At 31.1% G+C, this 20,662-nt stretch overlaps 1 protein-coding gene across 2 annotated transcripts; it reads left to right on the top strand.

The window, feature by feature from the left end:
- Positions 1–985: 985 nt before the first annotated feature.
- On the top strand, positions 986–20,642 carry LOC111636375. 2 transcript variants are annotated; one of them, XM_023381612.1, is made up of 10 exons: positions 986–1,225; positions 3,157–3,468; positions 3,550–3,952; positions 4,025–4,120; positions 12,681–12,882; positions 12,953–13,103; positions 13,186–13,268; positions 13,345–13,546; positions 19,607–19,776; positions 19,847–20,642. In XM_023381612.1, exons 1-10 carry the CDS (start codon positions 1,081–1,083, stop codon positions 20,606–20,608), a joined length of 2,526 nt encoding a protein of 841 aa, XP_023237380.1. In that variant the 5' UTR covers positions 986–1,080; the 3' UTR covers positions 20,609–20,642. The 2 variants fall into 2 exon arrangements, with proteins under 2 accessions (XP_023237380.1, XP_023237381.1); XM_023381613.1 differs by lacking the exons at positions 986–1,225; positions 3,157–3,468; positions 3,550–3,952; ... (3 more) ...; positions 13,186–13,268; positions 13,345–13,546 and adding exons at positions 14,500–14,719; positions 14,790–14,940; positions 15,023–15,105; positions 15,182–15,383.
- The last annotated feature ends 20 nt before the right edge of the window (positions 20,643–20,662 follow it).

The raw sequence follows: 20,662 nt of genomic DNA, 5'->3' as shown, positions 1-20,662 counted from the left end.
GTAACAATAGCATTCACATCTTTAAAAATGACCAGACATCAAGCCTTTCATTTTAGGTTCTGACGCCTTAATACAGTAAATATATAATTCAGTTGTTTTATGCTAACGTAGGAAGCTTTAGGAAGTGTGAGAATTTTTTAAAGGTTATTTAGTTTATTATATTTAAAAACAGTCATGGCCACAAGTGAATCAAAATATTTTATGATGGGCACAGGGGTGGCCAAAAATGATGTACTAACTCTAGCGAAAAATGTTTTTTCATTATTTTTACTGTTTCATTGCTTTAAAAAATTGTAAGAATATAAAAATATTTTTAAAGTTGAAAATTGTTTTAGTATGGCCACAACAAGTACAGTACATCTACCCTATTAATTATTATTGCATTTAACCGTCTAGATAATTATTGATAATACAGTATGTCTATTGTTTCAGACTTTTCTACAGAAATCCGGGAAAATTCTTAATTAAAAAAGTTAATAATTTGCTATATCCTAAGTTTGAATTACTGTTTTGTTTTACGAGCATACGACAGCATGTAGCTAGGATAACTTAAATCAGTGTGTATTGTTATGGTCTGTTGTGTAACTCCATCTAGCGGGAGAAAATATTTTCCTTTGGACATAACTCTTCTATGCTGTTTTTTTTTTTTTTTTTTCTTTCGGGGTTTATGTGGAGATTCTGGCCGTGAATCGGCTTTTTCTCCGACGAGCATGCTGTTTTTATTGTAGTCTGTGTTTATACAGTATAGACCTTGAGTGTAAAGAAGCAGTAAAGCTCCCTCTACCTAGACACTTGAATAAAAACATATATTTTGCATATATATTTTATATAAAATGGAATTAATTTTTAAAATTTTTTAAACACGTAAGAATTCTAATTGTTAAATATTTTAACGATTAGAAAACTGAATAAAATTTACAAAAAAAACCCAAAACAAACAAACCCCAAATATTTAAGTATGTGTGAACGAGGTTAAACCAAAATGGCGACCTCCGTAATTGTTTAAAGTGTCACGTTAGGATTTGTATAACTAGTTGTTATTCTATTTTAATAGTTACTGTATTTAGCTAGTTCATTTTAATGGATGATACGAAGTCGGAAACGATCTTTAATAAACTTAATCACGTTTTTAAGTTGATTTCTTTTGGAAAATTAAAAGATGATATTGACGATTCGTTATTGGAGAAGTTAATTACTTTTGTCAAAGAAGAAAATGAAAAATCTGGTAGAATTACTTTATTGGTTAATCAAAACTCAACACATTTAAACAAAATTCAAAGATCATTTCTTCACTCCAAAGGGTACAAATTCGGCTCTGAATGAGGCGGTTGGGATTTATCAGCGCTGTAGACAACGCCCGTACGAGTAAAATGCTAAAGGAACCGATTGTGTACATGTGATCCTTTTTAAAATATATCTCTCCCCGAAATCAAAAACCAATCTAAACCCTTCATTCAGAACTGCAATTTTACCATGCTTTCCATTGTTATTCTTTTGTTATCTTCATGAACAAGTCTTTCACTTAAATTAAAACTTATATTTTTGTTTCTGGACACGTTTCATCTTACATCTAAATATTTCTCATATTAAAGTTTAATTTAATACAAATAAAATGAGCATTATCTGTTCAATAATATAATCTCAAAATGATTAAGTTTTAATTATATAAAACTCCAATATTAAGATGGGATATAATAATAAATCTGCAGAATGGCTACAAGACCTTTGTGTATAAGATTTGAGCATTGAATCTTTGAAAAATATCTTAATGGACAAGTTTGGCAGATGACTTTCAGTATATAAAATTGACTTCCAATCGATAGATTTTATATACTGCAGTCTTCTCAAAATCACAACTTAATAATGTGTAACAATTCACTCTGTGATACCCTGCGTTTCTTTATGCAGTGCTCGAGAAGCACTTTATAGCGAACAGACTGAAACTGGTTTCTAATTGGCCAACACTGCTCATGACGTCATTTTGCTATGCTCTCGCTGCATAAAAAAATGCAGGGATATTATGGAAGAAAATTTCTTAATGCTACCTAGTAATTTAAGACTTAACTGAAGCTATAGGATCATTTTAATGACTTTAACAGTCAATATAATGTTGGTGTCTAGAGAAATATAAAGAAATGGAAGATAGAATACAGATAACTTCTAGCATGCACAATTATTTTAAGGTCACACTGTATAGTGTATGAAGTTAAAGAGACATTGCCTGATTGTAAGAAATAAATGAATAGTGTAACTGGTATTTTGAATTATGAATTCAACATGTTCCAATTCATTCATCCTACAGTTGATCTAAACAGTTCTATATATGAATATATACAAATAGTTAACTTATCTCTTAGATAAATGAGGAAAGATTCATAGAGAATTCTTGACATTAAAGGAATAAAACTTTGTTTATGATTGAAGCAAGCTACTACTATTTGTGACAAAAGACATGGATTGCTTTGATCACAAGTAAATTGTAATTCTATTAAAAGAGATAAGTTGCCTATTTGAAATATAATGTATTACTCTGAGTACAAAAAATGCAAAAGTTTGGATTATCATAATGTAAATTTAGGCAAAATTGCAGTTCTGAATGAGGAAGTTGGAACCTTATCAAAACAGTAGATCATGCCTATAGGAGTAAGGCATATGAGTCAATAGTCTAAGGAGGAATCAATGATCTACATGTAATCTTTAATGAGATATAGCAGTGTAGTATATAGTATACATACTATAGTACACTGCTATACCCCAAAAGTAGTCAGTGTAATGGCATTTCTCATGTTTTATCAGTTCTTAGCCATCTCTAATAAAGTGCAAAAATTGATTTTTAGCATTGTTTTGAGAAATAGTTCCAGATTTTTTCATTTTTAAATTTTATCCCATTGTTGAGGGTCTTCAAAATTCCAGATAGGCCAGTTTTTAGGAGCTATATCTTTTGAAGGATTACATGTAGACCATCAGTTTCTTTGATTTCTTTTACTCCTATAAGTATGATATACAGCTTCATTCAGAATTTCAATTTTACCAAAATTTATGTAATGGAAGCATAATTTATTTGATAAGATTTATTATTATTAAAACAAGATGATTGTAAGTGGAGTGCCATTGAAATCTGAATCATATTAATATTAGTTTATATTATTTTTGCAGGAAATTTTGTTACTGAAATGCTTAGAAGGACAGAACTAGAAAAATATCTAGAGAAAGCTTTAAACAGAGAACTATCTGATATAAACTGCACAACAGTTTCCTTCTTGTTAAAACTGTTGGCTGTGTGTCATAATCATAATGATATTCTATCATCATTAGAAAGGAATGAAAAGAAACTCCTGTGTCTGATAAGTAATATATTTGAAGAAAAAAATTATCAAGTGATGAATTTTTCGGTAAAAGTGTCGGTATTGGAATTTCTCAGCATATTAGCAGCAAAAGAACAATATATTCTATGGCTTCATAGTAATGGTAAGCTTTAATTGCTTAAATTAAACATTAATACAAATAATTAAGATGAATTAAAAAGGATTGTACTTTAATTTAATTTAGGTGCTATAGATTTTGGTATGTGCTGTTTAGGTGAAGATAGTTTATATGTGCAAAGAACTGCTGCTAATTTAATAGCAATACAACTATCTACACTTCTAAATGCTTCCAAATGTAATGCTATTAACAAAGATAATTTTCTAAAGATTTTTGAAGATACTTTGTTAGAATTATTTAATTATCTGCAAGATTCTTCTATATCACTAAAGCTTGATAGATCAAGAAAGTTGATTGATTCTACTGTTGAAGTATTTAGAATATTTTCAGAATTGCAACCAAATAATAAAACTTTGATCCCTGTTCCAAAGGTAATAGATATTATAAACAGGAATTTAAGAAGCAATAAAATGAATGAAATTTATATAAACAAGTTGTTGGAATTATTATCTATTTTTGTTTCCCCATGGTAAGTTATAGCAAGTTTTTTCTATTGCCGTATACATTGAATGTATTTGACTTATCATTGCATTTTATTTAGGCAAGACCAGTGTATCATTGAAGAATTGGTTAAGAAGTTAATTGATGTTAAACATATACATGCTATTCTACATTTCCTATCTCTGTCTATCATTCGGTATGCATTTCTCATTTATTAACAATTTATCTAATGATAGATAATTTAATTTAAGGTAGCTAATGTATGTATATGTTAGGCTCAAAGACTGAAAATGCTCACTGAGCGAAAAAAATGACCACAAAGCGAAATTTGCATCGTGGCTTTCATGATATTTGACCACTATACATTGTGGTGATTAAGAAAAGCCATAACATGTTCTGAACTTAGTTGATGCAACCATGATAGAGGGTGATACAACGCACAGTGGTTTGTAACTTTAAAATATGAGTTCTAGCCTCAAAACATTTTTGTTTACAATTTTTAATTCTACAAGTTTTCCTATAAATTTAATTTTCATATTTAAAAAAATTTCAAAGAAATAAATGTATGGAGAAAAATACACATTTGATTTTTTTGTTTTTGCTTAAAAGTGCTAAAGGTCAACTACATGTACTAGTAGGTGCTCAATGTACTCTATATGATGACATAAAAATCAGCTGCTAAAGTTAAAAACCACTGTGTGACGGATTTATTATGGTTAAAAGCCACCACAAGTTCTGGATGTTAACTAATAACGAGGTGGTGATAAGAAAATAAAACTTTCTTTTTCATTATGACTTATATATCTTCAATTATCTTATATAAGCAGGTAAGAAAATTATTCACCACATACAGAAATGTAACTTGGTTACTTTTCGACAACATTTAATCATTCATGAAAATCTATTGCGGTGCCTGAGATGTCAACATTTTCAAACAATTAATTTACTAAAAATAATTACTTTGTCAGGAACTTTTATTAAATCAGTCTTTTTTATGAGAATCAAGAATGTTGCAGAGTGATTTATTTTTACAAGAATTATTACCATGATATTTTGAGTTGCATTTTATGTTCTGTGACATTTGCGTTTTTTATCAATACAGTATCTTTTACAGTGACACATTATAAACCCTTGCTTACTTCCAGATGTTAACATGGATGCTGAGCGAAGTGTTAATGAAGTTCAGGGTACGTCCTGAATGTTAATGAAGTAACTGTCAGAAATTGTAAATTCATTACAAGCATAAAGTTGATCAGGAAAACCTTTTTTGTTTCCTAACTGAGAGACCTGGTAGATTAATGCTCATAACAGCTAAAACATTTCTGGGAGCTGCACGCACATCCCCGATCAATATCAGGCACCCTAACTAAAACATTCAAACCAATTTCAACCTGTCCATCATATCGTGGTTGCATCAGCTAACATTCAGAAATGCATTATGGCTTTTCTTAATCACCACAACGCATGGTGGTCAAATATCATGAAAGCCACAATGCGAATTTCTCTTTGTTGTTGTTTTGAATTAGCCAAAACGTATTGTGGTCGTTTTTTTTTCACTCGGTGAGCATTTTCGGTTTTTGAGCCTAACATATATATATATACCAGGTGATTGTAAAGAACCCATATTCAATGATTAAGGAGATATTTAGCAATCCTAATACAACTAAACCTTGTATGGTGACGTTTTAGAACATTATTTAGAAGACATTTCTTAAAAACACATTAGTTCCAAAACTTACCATTTTTGGCACTGTAAGCAATGAAAAAGCTCTTGTTTCTTGTTTTGCAGCCTTGTTCTGGGTATAAAAGTGGTCCAGCTGTATGTCATTCTCATCACCTTGGTTGAACTCATGTTTCTTGTAAAGCTATTTTATGTAAACAACAACAATGCTATGATTACATTTCAGGAATTTTGCTGTCATAAGAATTTATGTCAAAGATCATCAACTTCACAAGCTCTCAGGAGAATGATCACTTCACAAGTTGTTTTAGATGTTATCCTAGCTGTTGTTGAATACTCAATGACTAATGCTACACATTCCAGTAGTGCACATGTAATGTCATGGCAGTTCGTTCGATGACATTACATGTCATCGAACTGTCATGACATTATACTAGATTTTTTTTTATCTCAAAGTGGGCGGTGGTCGAAATAAGTTTGAGAACCTGTGGTATAGAATGTCCTGAGAAAGTTGGTGTATTGTTATCCTTATAAGATCAGCTATAACTATAATTGTTTGACTCTGATAGGGAAGTCCAATTGACCTTTGCATTGATCTCCTTTATGAGAATGGATATGAGTGTGTTTGACCATGGAAGATCTTGTGGAGTGACAAGGCATATATACCTTAGTGAAACATTTATAACTGTCACTTGATTCACAGAAAACCCTTGTGTTTTCCAGCAGATTTCACTGCACTCGCCTAAAGTAATAGTCTGGTAGGGATTCATAACCATGTTTATTTTTAAGTCATTTTTCTTCAAAGAAACTTGTTCATGTGACATGTTCTATGACAGCCCATTGATACCAAGAGGTGCTTAACACTTTTGTTATACCCAACTGCAACTGCAATAATACTTTGAATCACTTCATGCAAGATGCCCTCACATATTGAATACCATGTATATGGCAATTTCTGCAACATTTTACCAATAACAGAGTGATTAGTCATACATTTCCTACCACCTATTCACTTCATTCTCCAGATCTTAATCCACATTACTTTTGGTGTAGGGACTTTTAAAATGCATGGTTTATTGAGGACATGTTGTAAACTTGACAGCCTCAGAAGACAGTATCATGCTGCATGTGAGAAGCACCGTAACGATTCAATTACAATTGGCTGTTGAACTCACTGTTCAGGTTTTATACTTTCAGAATGAGGATTGCATTGAGCAGTATTCTCTGCATCACTTAGGTTTCTACTGTTTATTACACAAGTGTCTTGTGCTATAAAATGTTTGTTACTGATAGCATTAAAAATGACATTATAGTGAGTTATGGGTACTAATCTGTTTTCATGGAGTTGTCTTTGCATGGCCTGAAAGCCACCAAGCCAGATTTGATTGCATTTGGACTGCTAAATATATCTCTAGACATCATCAAATAGAGATGCTTTAATTAAAATTACACGTATATGTGTTAGGTATATATTATTTATTTATTGCATTAGATATATTTGATAATATAATAAATGACAGAACATAATTGGTTTGAACAAGATTTATGCTGAAATCTAGTTTATTTAATGTGTTTCAAAATACAAGTAACAATATCTGATTTTGGAAACATTTACTCCTTTGAAACTTTGCTTTGGAACCACTTAATTCAGTTCATATGTAATAGCTTTTGAGCTTGTTCAGTGCTGCTAGCCAGCAATGTTTACAAATACAATCAAACCTTGTTTTCAAACTTAATTTATTCCTAAAGCTTGTTCAAAAACCAAAAGAAATTTTCACATAAGAAACAATACAAAATGGATTAATTTGTTTTAATATATATGTTACTGTGAATGAACGATATCTGGCGAATGTCAACATTCTCCGGTGAATGTCAGCATTCACACAGTCGTTTCATGTATGTACGAAATATTTGCTAAATATCACTATTTCTCACTTACACTTGCAAATGTTAACATTCAGCATACACTAATGGTGAATGTTCAACAAAAATATGTTTATTACGTTAAGACAAAAATGCAACATTTTAATATGTCAAAATAGGAGAAAACTTAAGTAACAGCACATGTAAATGAACTGTTGAAATTAAAACAAACAGTACATTTTTAATCAGAAAAGAAAAATAATACATAATAGTAAACTTACACATAAATTATGTGATTAACGTTATACATTCTTATTTAGTGCAACAACTTAAACTGTTATGACACTTTGAATTCACAAGAGTTCCTTGCTTTTACAGCTGCATTTATTTGTGGAACACTTCTTTTTTGCAATGACAGCGTGTATAGCCTTGCCCTCCACTTCTAGAATTAGCTGCAGCTGTTTCTCTCAGCGATATTTCTTGAGAAGAAATCTCATCTATGGAAAGTAACTTTTTTTTACAAATTACGAACTGATTACAGGTATAAAGTTGCTTGAGGGTACCATTTTTGTTTGCTAATTTATAAAAGTCGGAGTCTTCTATTTCAACAACAACTAGCAACACATTTCGGGCATCTGTACAGCCACGGTCGACATCGTGGACTGTGGCTGTACATTTCTTGGATTCGAACGGTATCACCAATTTGAGCAGAAGGAAATAGCGAAGAATTTGGCGACAAACTGTCGCCTCTCTGTCCACATTGGCTTCTCGGATGTCGTTTCAACCTCCACCAAAGCTTATCTGTGCTTGTCGACATACACTGGCGATTGTTTGAATATATATTAATATATCCAAATATTCACCAATGTGTTTTATATGTGTCGACATTCACCAGAGAATATCGACATTCTCTAATTTCGGTCTTTCACAGTAACATATACACATTAAAAGCAAAAATGCACACAAATACTGTAAATTTTAAAATAGAACAACTTTTATATTTTAATTAGTTCTGATTTTAATTTTGGTTTTGGTTTTGATTTTGGTGTAATGACCAGCATTTTAATTTTATTATTTTTAGTTTTAATTAATTTTTCGTTTAATTTATTTAGTTTTATTTTTATAATTATTTTTAGTAATTATTTATTTAATTTTGCCGGCAAAATTAACTAAACCCTTAATTACAATTTTTTAAATTAATTGCAGCTTTTTTTTTCCTTTTGCGACCATGGGCGTAGCGAGGGAGGAGCCTGGGTGGGCACGGCCCTCCCCAGTGAACCTGGTGCCCCCTTCAGAAAATCACAGCCGAAAAAGTGTTAAGCCGATTTGGAAACAACAAAAAACTTAAAGCTAAAAATTTTGAATACTAATAAAAAAAAAAAAAGGTCCACTGTGCCCAATGTTATGAATAATTTGAAATAATTCAATTTTGTGTTAGGTTGGACTCTACTGGGTCCCCCCCACAACAAAACTCTGGCTACGCCCATGTTTGCGACATGGCTATAGAAATTGTTTTAGTGTTGTTTTGCACAATAAATAATCAAATTTAGATTTATTTTGTGTTTTAGTAATTTCATTAATTTTTGTTTTATAAATTTGCCTGCTTTTAAAAATTGTTTTTAAGTTTTAATTATAAGCGAGTTAACATTAATTGAACTGTTAGGCTACCTAGTATGTTCTGTCACTGTAAATTGAAATTCAAACCATCACTTTACAAATAAGTGCTATAGAGACTTGACTCTGCCTGGATGAAATATAACCAAATCAATCAAGATAGACAATAGAGAGGTTGAGGCGCACGTTTTAAACGTGTAAACGTGTACGTGTGACGTTCGGCGCCGCTTTCCCGTAAGCCTAAAAGTTTGACGATGGTGTTTGGAATGTCGAGCGTGATTCCACCGACTATCCAAACACCATTGTCAAACTTTTAGGCTTATGGGAAAGCGGCGCCGAACGTCACACGTACACGTTTAAAACGTGCGCCTCAACCTCTCTAATAAGTACTTTACCCACACTTTCCGAAATATTATGTTTCAATTGCTTTGATTTAAATTTTAGTTTCAGTTTTGGTGTAAAGCCAGAGCTTTTATTATTATTTTATTTTTTTAATTTTAATTAATTGGCTACCTAGTATTAAATTAAATATTAATATTATCTATATATAAATGAGGATATTTGTTTGTTTGTTTGCTATACATTCCTAGGCCATTCGACCAACTGTTATGAAACTCGACAGTTACATTTATATATCCCTAACTTAGTTAATGTTGTACATTCCACTCCAAAATATCTATTGGATTTCTGTAAATCAGTTAATTTCAATCTACATTTGGTTTGCTGATTTACATGTAGAGCCATCTATTGGCAAAAAATTTAAGGAAATAATACACTAAATTTAATTCTTACAAAAAAGGATATAATTTTAAAAAATATATATTATATTCACTTAATTATTGTGACAATGATACAGCACTTACCTGCATGGAATCAAGTGTTACCCTGTGGAAAGTTTATAGTAAGTCTATAAGTATTTAATTTTCCACATCTAACAACTCAGGTTTTTTCGTTTCTGAATTCTAAAAAGTGCCCTCAAGTAGCAGAGTGGATAAGATCACCAAACACTGGTAGTTAGTCATGGGTTTGGGCATGGCCAATGGGCTGGCCACATAAGAGTTTTCTGGGTTTTCTTCATGTTAGTAACACCAAAATAGGGTCCAGCTTCCTATAAAAGTCTTCCTGGAATGCATCCTCTCGACAGATCGCTCATGTGTCGCATTGCTGTAACCAAATAAACCAAACTAGTTCTAATGAACAATTGTCTATTGTGACATCGTCACAATGCCGGGCTGCAACTTTTCATCGCAACATTCTCAATTCTTTTAGTGGTTCTCTACATCATACTTTTCTTGTTACCAATAGAATCATGCCAATTATCTATCTAACACCGTTCTGGGGAAAATTTTGAATTGAATTAACATGACTTTCGGTCCAAATTCATATATATTCGTATATAGTTAAACTGAGCTTCCATATCATGACATGAGGCGATCTCAGTGCCACTAATTTCTGAATCAGTAATCCTGTCGTTGATTGGTTGGACCCACTGACTTTCTTTGACACAGGGAGTATATGGAGTTGACAGTCTGTCTTTCTCTAATTTGTGGTCAGCTCTTGCCGAGTAGCTTGTTTGGCAACAGAGTTATTGTACAGCAACTGGGACAAATGTGGCTTTTGAAATGTTCATAAAGTGAGGTGTTTGAAATCTGAGGTTTAACTGTATACAAAGGAATATAAAACATTTAAGTTGGAGTTTAGACTTAATTGTCACATTTCAATTCAAACACAAATTATTTATCGTATTTATACAGACACTTGGCAAATCATAGAATTAAATTTTATTCAGTTGATACGTGTTTCTTTCGTTTATACACGTTTCGGGCATTTCTTGCCCCTCTTCAGCCAACTAAAATAAAAATTCACAAGTTACAACAGTTTAAACAAACAAATATATAAGGTCATGTTATCTTAAAAACATACCTTTTTGATGAGTTTAAACAATATTAAAATTTCTTCCATACACTTAAAATCATGTTTAAATTGATTTACAATTAAAATTTACATACTAGTCTTTCAAACAAATGTATTTCGCTGACCTTTCCTCCCCCTTTTTTTCTCCCCAGTTAAGCCTGTGATTTGCCAAGTGTCTGTATAAATACGATAAACAATTTGTGTTTGAATTGAACTTAATTGTTATGTTGAATTATTTAAAACTCAAGGAATGGCAAGCAAAGATTGAGTGATGTATTTGTTTACATTTACAAATAGAACTGGACTGCTGAGCAAGCTTTGTAAGCACCCAAAATCCCATCTTATGTCTATGGCAGTTTCTCTTATCAGGATTCCAAATAGCTAATGACATTCGTTGACATGGACGCTATGTCCATACCAAATTTGGTTGAGATCAGTCAAGCAGTTTCAGAGGAGTTTACACTCAAATGTCATTAGATTTAAATAAAGGAATGAGCTTCACTCAATTAACATTTATTTGATTTTAATTTTCACTTATTATTCCTTAGTTGATTTTGAAATTCAACTAAGGATGTTTATTCAAGTGAAGTTGTTTATAAATATACAATAAATATATATAGATATATAAATATTTATCAATGTGCTACATACAGTTTACATGAGTAGTAGACTATACTTTACAGCAGTGTTTCTCAAAGTTTTTGGTCCGCGACCCCCCTTTTGCACTTAAGAATTTCAAAGGACCCCCTGAAGCAAAGATTGAGTGATGTATTTGTTTACATTTACAAATAGAACTGGACTGCTGAGCAAGCTTTGTAAGCACCCAAAATCCCATCTTACCATTTGGGATAAGCTTCATATATCACCGCTAACATAATGAGTATGTGTAGAAAAACATCCCAAAGGTGGGATTAATTTAGTTATATTCAGGATCATATTAAAATATTCATATTGTATTTTATTGTTTATATTAAGTAAAAATTATTTTATATATTTTTGATTTCTATTTCTAAACATGAATCTATAGTAAATTTATAAAATATTTGAAAAAAAAAATTGATCTGTCATCAATTTTTCTGCGACCCCCCCAAATATTTTTCACGACCCACCTGGGGGTCGCAACCCCCACTTTGAGAATCACTGCTTTACAGGTTTGTCTAAGTAAACTCTGATATTTGCTTAACAATATACAATATGTAGTCATTAAACAACCTGCAAAAATGGTATAATCTGCATGGGGAATTATGAACTCATTTCATAATTCCCCATGAGTGATATCTAATGAATATCTAATTTAGTGTGGAATTACTAGATGATGTATCAGTTCACTAACGAGCATGTAAAATGGTTTCTCACTTGAGTTTTGCATAAAAGTTGAATTGCATGCTGTGGTGAAAAGTTGTCTGCACATTTGCATCTGGCCATGTGGAATCTTCTAGGTTTTCTTTGCATGTGTAACACCTAAATAGGAACCAGTTTCCCATAGAAAGTCCTTCTGGAAGACACTTCTCCTTGATGGATTGCTCCTCTCTCTCTTTGCTCATGTTGCCTTGCCTTATCTTATCAATTCAATCTAGGAATTCCATTTAATGAATCTATTTATGAATCAACCATTTAAATTCCTTCGTAATTAAAGATTTTAAAATAATACTTAATTATACAAACAGTCTAATCTTTCTTACAGGAATCAATCAAACGAAACTTTGTCTAAAGAGATAATGGATATTTTCTTATCTCCTTTATCCTACTTAACAGACACGGGAGACGTGCCTCCTTACATTCTATCCTGCTTAGAATCGACTCTAAATAACAAAAATTCAACTATTAAAATTATTAATTTAAACATATCTTCTATTTCTAAAATTGCCAAGAAGTTAAGCTGTCAGGTATGTTGCTCCAGATTTTTCTTAATGTACTTGCATACATAATATTATTAAAATTAATTTTATTTTCAAGCAAAAACAAGAAATTTGTCTACAGTTGCAAAGCTTGCTTTCGCTTACAACAGAATGTTCAGTCAGATCTACGTTGCAAGGTTATCCGTTCAACTGTCAAAGATTACAAGTTGCATTACTTACATTCTTCTTAGATAACTTTGAACTTTACGGTAAATTTGTAATGTATCTTATGAAAAATATATTTTTATTATATCTTGTAATCCTGAAATGATTTCAAAATTTTCATTTTAGATAGCGAATACATAAAACTCGACATATCTAGATTAACAACGGCCGTCATTAATTTATTGGAAAGTCCAAACACAGTTTCGCCGGTGAGTGCATCTTAAAAATCATTATATAATTTTAACATAACATTTTAAAATGAATATTGATAAAGTATTTTTTTAGGTAATTGATAAGTGCACTAAACTTTTAGGGAAACTTCTTTGTTTGTGGGGAAAATTGTGTGTACAGCAAGATGAAGAATGGGGAAAATTTCCTCCTTTGGATGCTTTCAGAAATGTTTTAACAAAACGATTGCTCGATCCGAACTGGGAAGTAATAGACAGCACTCTGTGTTTAATTAATGATATATTTTTTTCACACGAAGGTAAAAATTTTAAGAATTCTTATTATTACATGCAAATAATAGTGTAATTTCTTTAACAAAATTATATTATTATAATATACATGAAAAACATATCACTTTTGCTTGTTAAGTCAATGGACAACTGAATTACAATACAGGTATACCTCGACTTACGTAGTTTTGAGTTACGTCGTTCCCGATTATACGTCGTTTGTCAAAAAAGTATCAAAAATAAAAATCAAGTTTAAGTCATTTTATTCGACTTAACGTCTGTCCGCCACAAATATTGAAGTCGTAATATCACTAGAAAAACGTTTAAAGCACATAAAATCATATTAAAATATATACATTTACAAGTATGNAATTGATCTGTCATCAATTTTTCTGCGACCCCCCCAAATATTTTTCACGACCCACCTGGGGGTCGCAACCCCCACTTTGAGAATCACTGCTTTACAGGTTTGTCTAAGTAAACTCTGATATTTGCTTAACAATATACAATATGTAGTCATTAAACAACCTGCAAAAATGGTATAATCTGCATGGGGAATTATGAACTCATTTCATAATTCCCCATGAGTGATATCTAATGAATATCTAATTTAGTGTGGAATTACTAGATGATGTATCAGTTCACTAACGAGCATGTAAAATGGTTTCTCACTTGAGTTTTGCATAAAAGTTGAATTGCATGCTGTGGTGAAAAGTTGTCTGCACATTTGCATCTGGCCATGTGGAATCTTCTAGGTTTTCTTTGCATGTGTAACACCTAAATAGGAACCAGTTTCCCATAGAAAGTCCTTCTGGAAGACACTTCTCCTTGATGGATTGCTCCTCTCTCTCTTTGCTCATGTTGCCTTGCCTTATCTTATCAATTCAATCTAGGAATTCCATTTAATGAATCTATTTATGAATCAACCATTTAAATTCCTTCGTAATTAAAGATTTTAAAATAATACTTAATTATACAAACAGTCTAATCTTTCTTACAGGAATCAATCAAACGAAACTTTGTCTAAAGAGATAATGGATATTTTCTTATCTCCTTTATCCTACTTAACAGACACGGGAGACGTGCCTCCTTACATTCTATCCTGCTTAGAATCGACTCTAAATAACAAAAATTCAACTATTAAAATTATTAATTTAAACATATCTTCTATTTCTAAAATTGCCAAGAAGTTAAGCTGTCAGGTATGTTGCTCCAGATTTTTCTTAATGTACTTGCATACATAATATTATTAAAATTAATTTTATTTTCAAGCAAAAACAAGAAATTTGTCTACAGTTGCAAAGCTTGCTTTCGCTTACAACAGAATGTTCAGTCAGATCTACGTTGCAAGGTTATCCGTTCAACTGTCAAAGATTACAAGTTGCATTACTTACATTCTTCTTAGATAACTTTGAACTTTACGGTAAATTTGTAATGTATCTTATGAAAAATATATTTTTATTATATCTTGTAATCCTGAAATGATTTCAAAATTTTCATTTTAGATAGCGAATACATAAAACTCGACATATCTAGATTAACAACGGCCGTCATTAATTTATTGGAAAGTCCAAACACAGTTTCGCCGGTGAGTGCATCTTAAAAATCATTATATAATTTTAACATAACATTTTAAAATGAATATTGATAAAGTATTTTTTTAGGTAATTGATAAGTGCACTAAACTTTTAGGGAAACTTCTTTGTTTGTGGGGAAAATTGTGTGTACAGCAAGATGAAGAATGGGGAAAATTTCCTCCTTTGGATGCTTTCAGAAATGTTTTAACAAAACGATTGCTCGATCCGAACTGGGAAGTAATAGACAGCACTCTGTGTTTAATTAATGATATATTTTTTTCACACGAAGGTAAAAATTTTAAGAATTCTTATTATTACATGCAAATAATAGTGTAATTTCTTTAACAAAATTATATTATTATAATATACATGAAAAACATATCACTTTTGCTTGTTAAGTCAATGGACAACTGAATTACAATACAGGTATACCTCGACTTACGTAGTTTTGAGTTACGTCGTTCCCGATTATACGTCGTTTGTCAAAAAAGTATCAAAAATAAAAATCAAGTTTAAGTCATTTTATTCGACTTAACGTCTGTCCGCCACAAATATTGAAGTCGTAATATCACTAGAAAAACGTTTAAAGCACATAAAATCATATTAAAATATATACATTTACAAGTATGTACTGTATTTACAGTACAGTACATGCATTCGTAAATTTAGATTACTTTTTTCTGTACTGTATTAAAAACAAATTTATTTGTAAGCTTAAAATAGAGTTTTATTAACCATATATTATTCAAAATGCATTAATAAATAAATACAGAACTGGGAATAGTAATTTATGGTTTAGCCTAGTGACAAGTAGATTCAGAGACAAGTAATTCCGACTTACGTCGCCTCTCCTGGAACCAATTACCGACGTAAGGTGAGGTATACCTGTAATTAGTTATTAACTAGATAAACTGTTAATTTATTTGACTTGAGATAACATAGAACTGATAATTTAATATTTGGAAGGTTATTGGGCTGCAATTTTAAAATTGCAAGTCTATAAATTTCCACTGTGATCCATCTGTCTGTCTTTCCTTAATCTCAAGAATGGAGTTAGATAGATGAAAGTCAAGACCAGAAATGGAAAGCTTAGGAGCCAGAAGTCCCGATTAACTACTGTATATCCAAACTTCTGGTTTTGACTGGAAGTCGTGTTATTTCAATTTAAAAATTTTCTGTAGAACAGTTAGATAGATGACCAGCATGTTTCACTTGTTAACAGCAAAAGTATAACACAACTAAAATCTAGAACATTAAGCATCAAGATCTTGCTCATATAATTGCTCATTAATTAACTCTTTAAACATGAGATTGACCAAAATTGACTCAATCTGTTCAAGACAAAATCAGCTGAAAGAAAAGTTATTTAACTGGTTTTATTATACAAATTTTCCTTGAGCCTCAGGGGTAAAAGCAATTTCATCTTCAGGTACTTAGAAAACATTTTCAGAGCATAAAGAGTTAAAGAGAAAGGGTTTACAAAAGAGTAATGTTTTAAAAGAACATTTTATAATTTTATTACTTACAAGAAAAGTTTAACTAATGGATTAATTAAAAACAAACTGTAATTTAATTATTTTAAACATTTTTCTTTTTGAAAATTTATGATTTATTCTCAAGACACAACAGATTAAATTTGGTTAATAAAAAGCACATGGAATAAAATTTGATTCAATCTTTGAAAATTAAATCTAATACAAACAGAAAATAATTTTAAAAGATTTTAATTAAATAACTTTTATATATAATCTGTTTGCTCTTGATCCTCCCTAGTTTTGTGGATTAATTTTGGGAAAAGAAATGTGATTATAGTATTGTAGACAATAATAATAAAAAAACATCTGAAAAAGTTAGTTATTATATTAAACTGGTAGTACATTTCCACATGTGCTCCTGATGTGACACATATATCTGGTCTTTACTTGATTTTGGCCCACATCTGAACCGTCATGTTAGGTGTCACACTGTTAATGGGAGTTCTTGTGTCTAGTACTTCAGTAGCATAAAAACAATTGTTACATCCACAAAGAAAAAAGTCAAAGAGATGATTGAATGTGCCAAGAAATGGGGGCACACCAGCTAATCCAGTGATCTGGACTTTGCAGCAGCAGCTCTTTCAAACTAATGCACATGAAACTTGGAGTATTGACCAACATTATCAAACATATGTTATTCATATATCTGAACAAATAGATCTTACAGAAGTTTTAAACTACATAAGTTTGAGGGTAAAATCTTCTTATTTGAGTTTTCATAAGTTTCCTGATATTTAGATTATTATGATATACTTTATGATAGATCTAAACAAAAAAAGGATTCTAATAAAGGATCTTGATAATTTTCTGTCCTGTGGGCATAACAGAGTTTTTTTAATCATATGTACTGTATCTTGGATTTGACCAAACCTGTAATATAAATGACCAGGTGGTGAGGGACAGGCCCTGATCTCTTCTAATATTCTTGGAGTTCTTGTTGGGACAATAATGAAACACTATCTTTAAGTACACTACTGTATTCTGACATATAACTACATGTAACTATTCTACAGGTATTTCTCATACATGGTTTGAAAATTCCTCCATATATTTCACAATTTTTAAGTACAAACGCTATTACTCAATATTTTTTTTATTGAAGTGAGTATGCGCATTGTCTCATATTTGTCCAGATTTTAGAATATTGAAATTTCAATTTGTTTTGTGCCTTTTGTCTTGTGTACTTTAATGAAAACTAATAGTAAAATGTTTTTCTTCCTTATCCTACCTTTTCTATGAACCAGGTGTTGTTGTCAATGCTTTCAGACTTTAGCCTTTAAGATTGTCACTGTGTTTTGTTTCTATAGATTAATCTTTGTATTTAGTAAAGTTTATTTAAATATTTTTAGGTAAGTGTTGTTAAGCTTTTTTTTAACCATAGGTAAGTAAACATTCATAAAAATGACAAACAAAATACAGTGTTATCTAGATACCCAAACTGTTCCCGACTCGAACAATTCAGTTTTCTGAAAATCAAATTCTGGAAAAAAAAAAATTGCTTGGTACTTGACTGAATAAACATAATCTGCTAGAACAAATTTTCAATTAATAACATACTGGTATTTTTGTCATCCATGAAAAATATTTATGATAAAAATTATTTAAAAAATGAGTATGTTGCTGATATTTCTGATCAAGATTGACAAAAAAGCTCAGATGATGATGATAGTTTGTAAAAAGAAAACCCTTGGTTTAACTAAAATTAATATTCATGTGTAATACAGGACTTTTAATTGTGATTGTTAGTTAATTATTGACTAGAAATAAATTATTGATTTCTTTAATAAACATATTTCTCTTAGTAATAAAAAAGAATATTATATTTTTCTTAACTGTTGGATCCTAAACCTATGTTTTGCACTAGTCTTTTGTTTTGTATAGCACAGATTTGCATAACATAACATAGCTTTTTGGAACGTAAATATCATGCTATACAAAGGATACCTGTATATCCTGTATATCTAGAAGACTACTACTAGTGTCTATTCATTGATAGTAGCACACACTTCTGAAAACTACAGTAGTTCTATTGTTTCTTTTACCTCTTTATGTTCTAAGGGTCTCACTAAGTGTTGCCACTTTACAAGCAGTCAACATTATAATCATAACTGTTAGAAACAGGAAAAGATTATATATGTATGATCTCTTCCTTTCTCTAACAGTTCTCTGCCTAGATTCAATCCCAAGTCATCCAACCATCAAAATAAATTGTTGATTCTTTGATAGCAAATGTATAAATTCACATATTAATGAGTTTATGGAATAAGTTAAAATATCAGCAAAAAATTTATTGCATCTACAGTAAGCAATTATAAACAATAAGTCCATAAATTGATTTTTAAGTAATGCCATCATTACTTAAAGCATTAGATGGAGGTTCAAGTAGCATAATTGGCAACACATCTCTATGGTAAGCAAGAGTTGCAGATTCATATGTTCCACTCTTTGCCAATTTTCTTTCAGAAATTTTATTATAAATAGCGAAGTTGAGGCCAAAGTTTTAAATGCGAAAACGTGTATGTCAGACATTCAGCGCCACTTTTCTATAAGCCTAGAAGTTTGACAATGGTGTTTGGAATGTCGAGCATGATTCCACTGACTATCCAAACATCATTGTCAAACTTCTAGGCTTACAGCAAAGCAGCGCTGAACATCCGACATACACGTTTTCGCGTTTAAAACTTCGGCCTCAACCTCACTAATATTCACAAGGTGGCAGCCTAACCACCTACTTCTAGCCAATTACTTTATATCTAATTATTAATTTAGCCTTATTATAGTCTGATAATACAGCAGACCATTCGGCATTAGTAAGCAATTATTTTATAAGGTGATAAAACAAAAAATTTTATTTGCAAAATTTGGCTTGGCAATGTAAGTACATGCTTAAAATTGCTTCTTGTGATGCAATGAGAATGTTTACAGTATTATCCTTGCAAGTAAATAATAGAAACACTTATAAATGTTTTTATTTCAGACATTATCCCTTGGTTCTGTAAGCAGTCCTTTCATACCATTATATGGGACATTGCAAATTCCGAAGTTTACGAAGGTTACATCAGAGCAACAGCCATTCAAACAGTTTCCTATTTTATCTTATCTGCCGAAGGATGGAAACGTCTCTTTGAAGATAAAAAGATTTCTTTGGTTAGTATTAATTATTATTAAATATTTAAAATTATTTATGATATACATTCTCACTTTTCTTATTTTTTAGGATAATGCTTTATTAATTTACTGTCGAGCTTTATTGTGCGACTCGGACACTTTTGTACACCGAGCTGCCGCAAAAGCCATCTTTAATTGGATCGAAAGCAAAGATGTGCCTCAATATTTCTATAAATCTCTTTATTTGGCAGTTACCACGGACTTAGATTGGGAAGTGAAAATGTCTGCCTTAAAAAGTTGGGAATTTATTCTCAACCAGAATTTAACTTTGTCAAATAACAACGATCAAAAATTGCTGACGGATTTGTGTCAGTGCGGTTTTGCTCGTTCTTTTACAAGTGCAATCGAAGATCACGATAAAACTGTACAAAACGTAGCAGTTAAGATTCTTCTCGACTTAATAGGTCACCTCACGTCTATAAATACCGATACATCATCGTCTGGATTAAATAATTTTATACGCAGAGCTAAAGATGACCTAAAATTGGGATCCGACTCCATGAGTATTTCTATTAATGATGAAAGCAGATCTAGAATAATTGAAAGTGTTCTTGATATCGAAACTGACAAACAAATTTGTGATCTGATTAAACCTATTTCAAAAGTCAATGATGTTGTAGATATTTTGCATAGTACCGACATAGAAATGGATGTAAAAGACTTTGTAGAAATTCTACAATCTGAAAATTTGCGATCAATCTTGGAAGAAAGTGAAAAATCAACAGATCTTTATACAAATAATTTTGAATCTCTATTGGATGATATCATCAATTGTGAAGACACGAAATTTCCAGGAATGGATTGTTATTAAGATTCAATTTTTTTAATCTATCATCATCTTTTTATATATATATATATATATATA

Source organism: Centruroides sculpturatus, unplaced genomic scaffold, assembly GCF_000671375.1.
Source record: "Centruroides sculpturatus isolate CEXI.00-Female unplaced genomic scaffold, Cexi_2.0 scaffold1069, whole genome shotgun sequence".
NCBI lineage: Eukaryota > Metazoa > Arthropoda > Arachnida > Scorpiones > Buthidae > Centruroides > Centruroides sculpturatus.
This window is presented reverse-complemented; position numbering and strand designations above follow the sequence as displayed.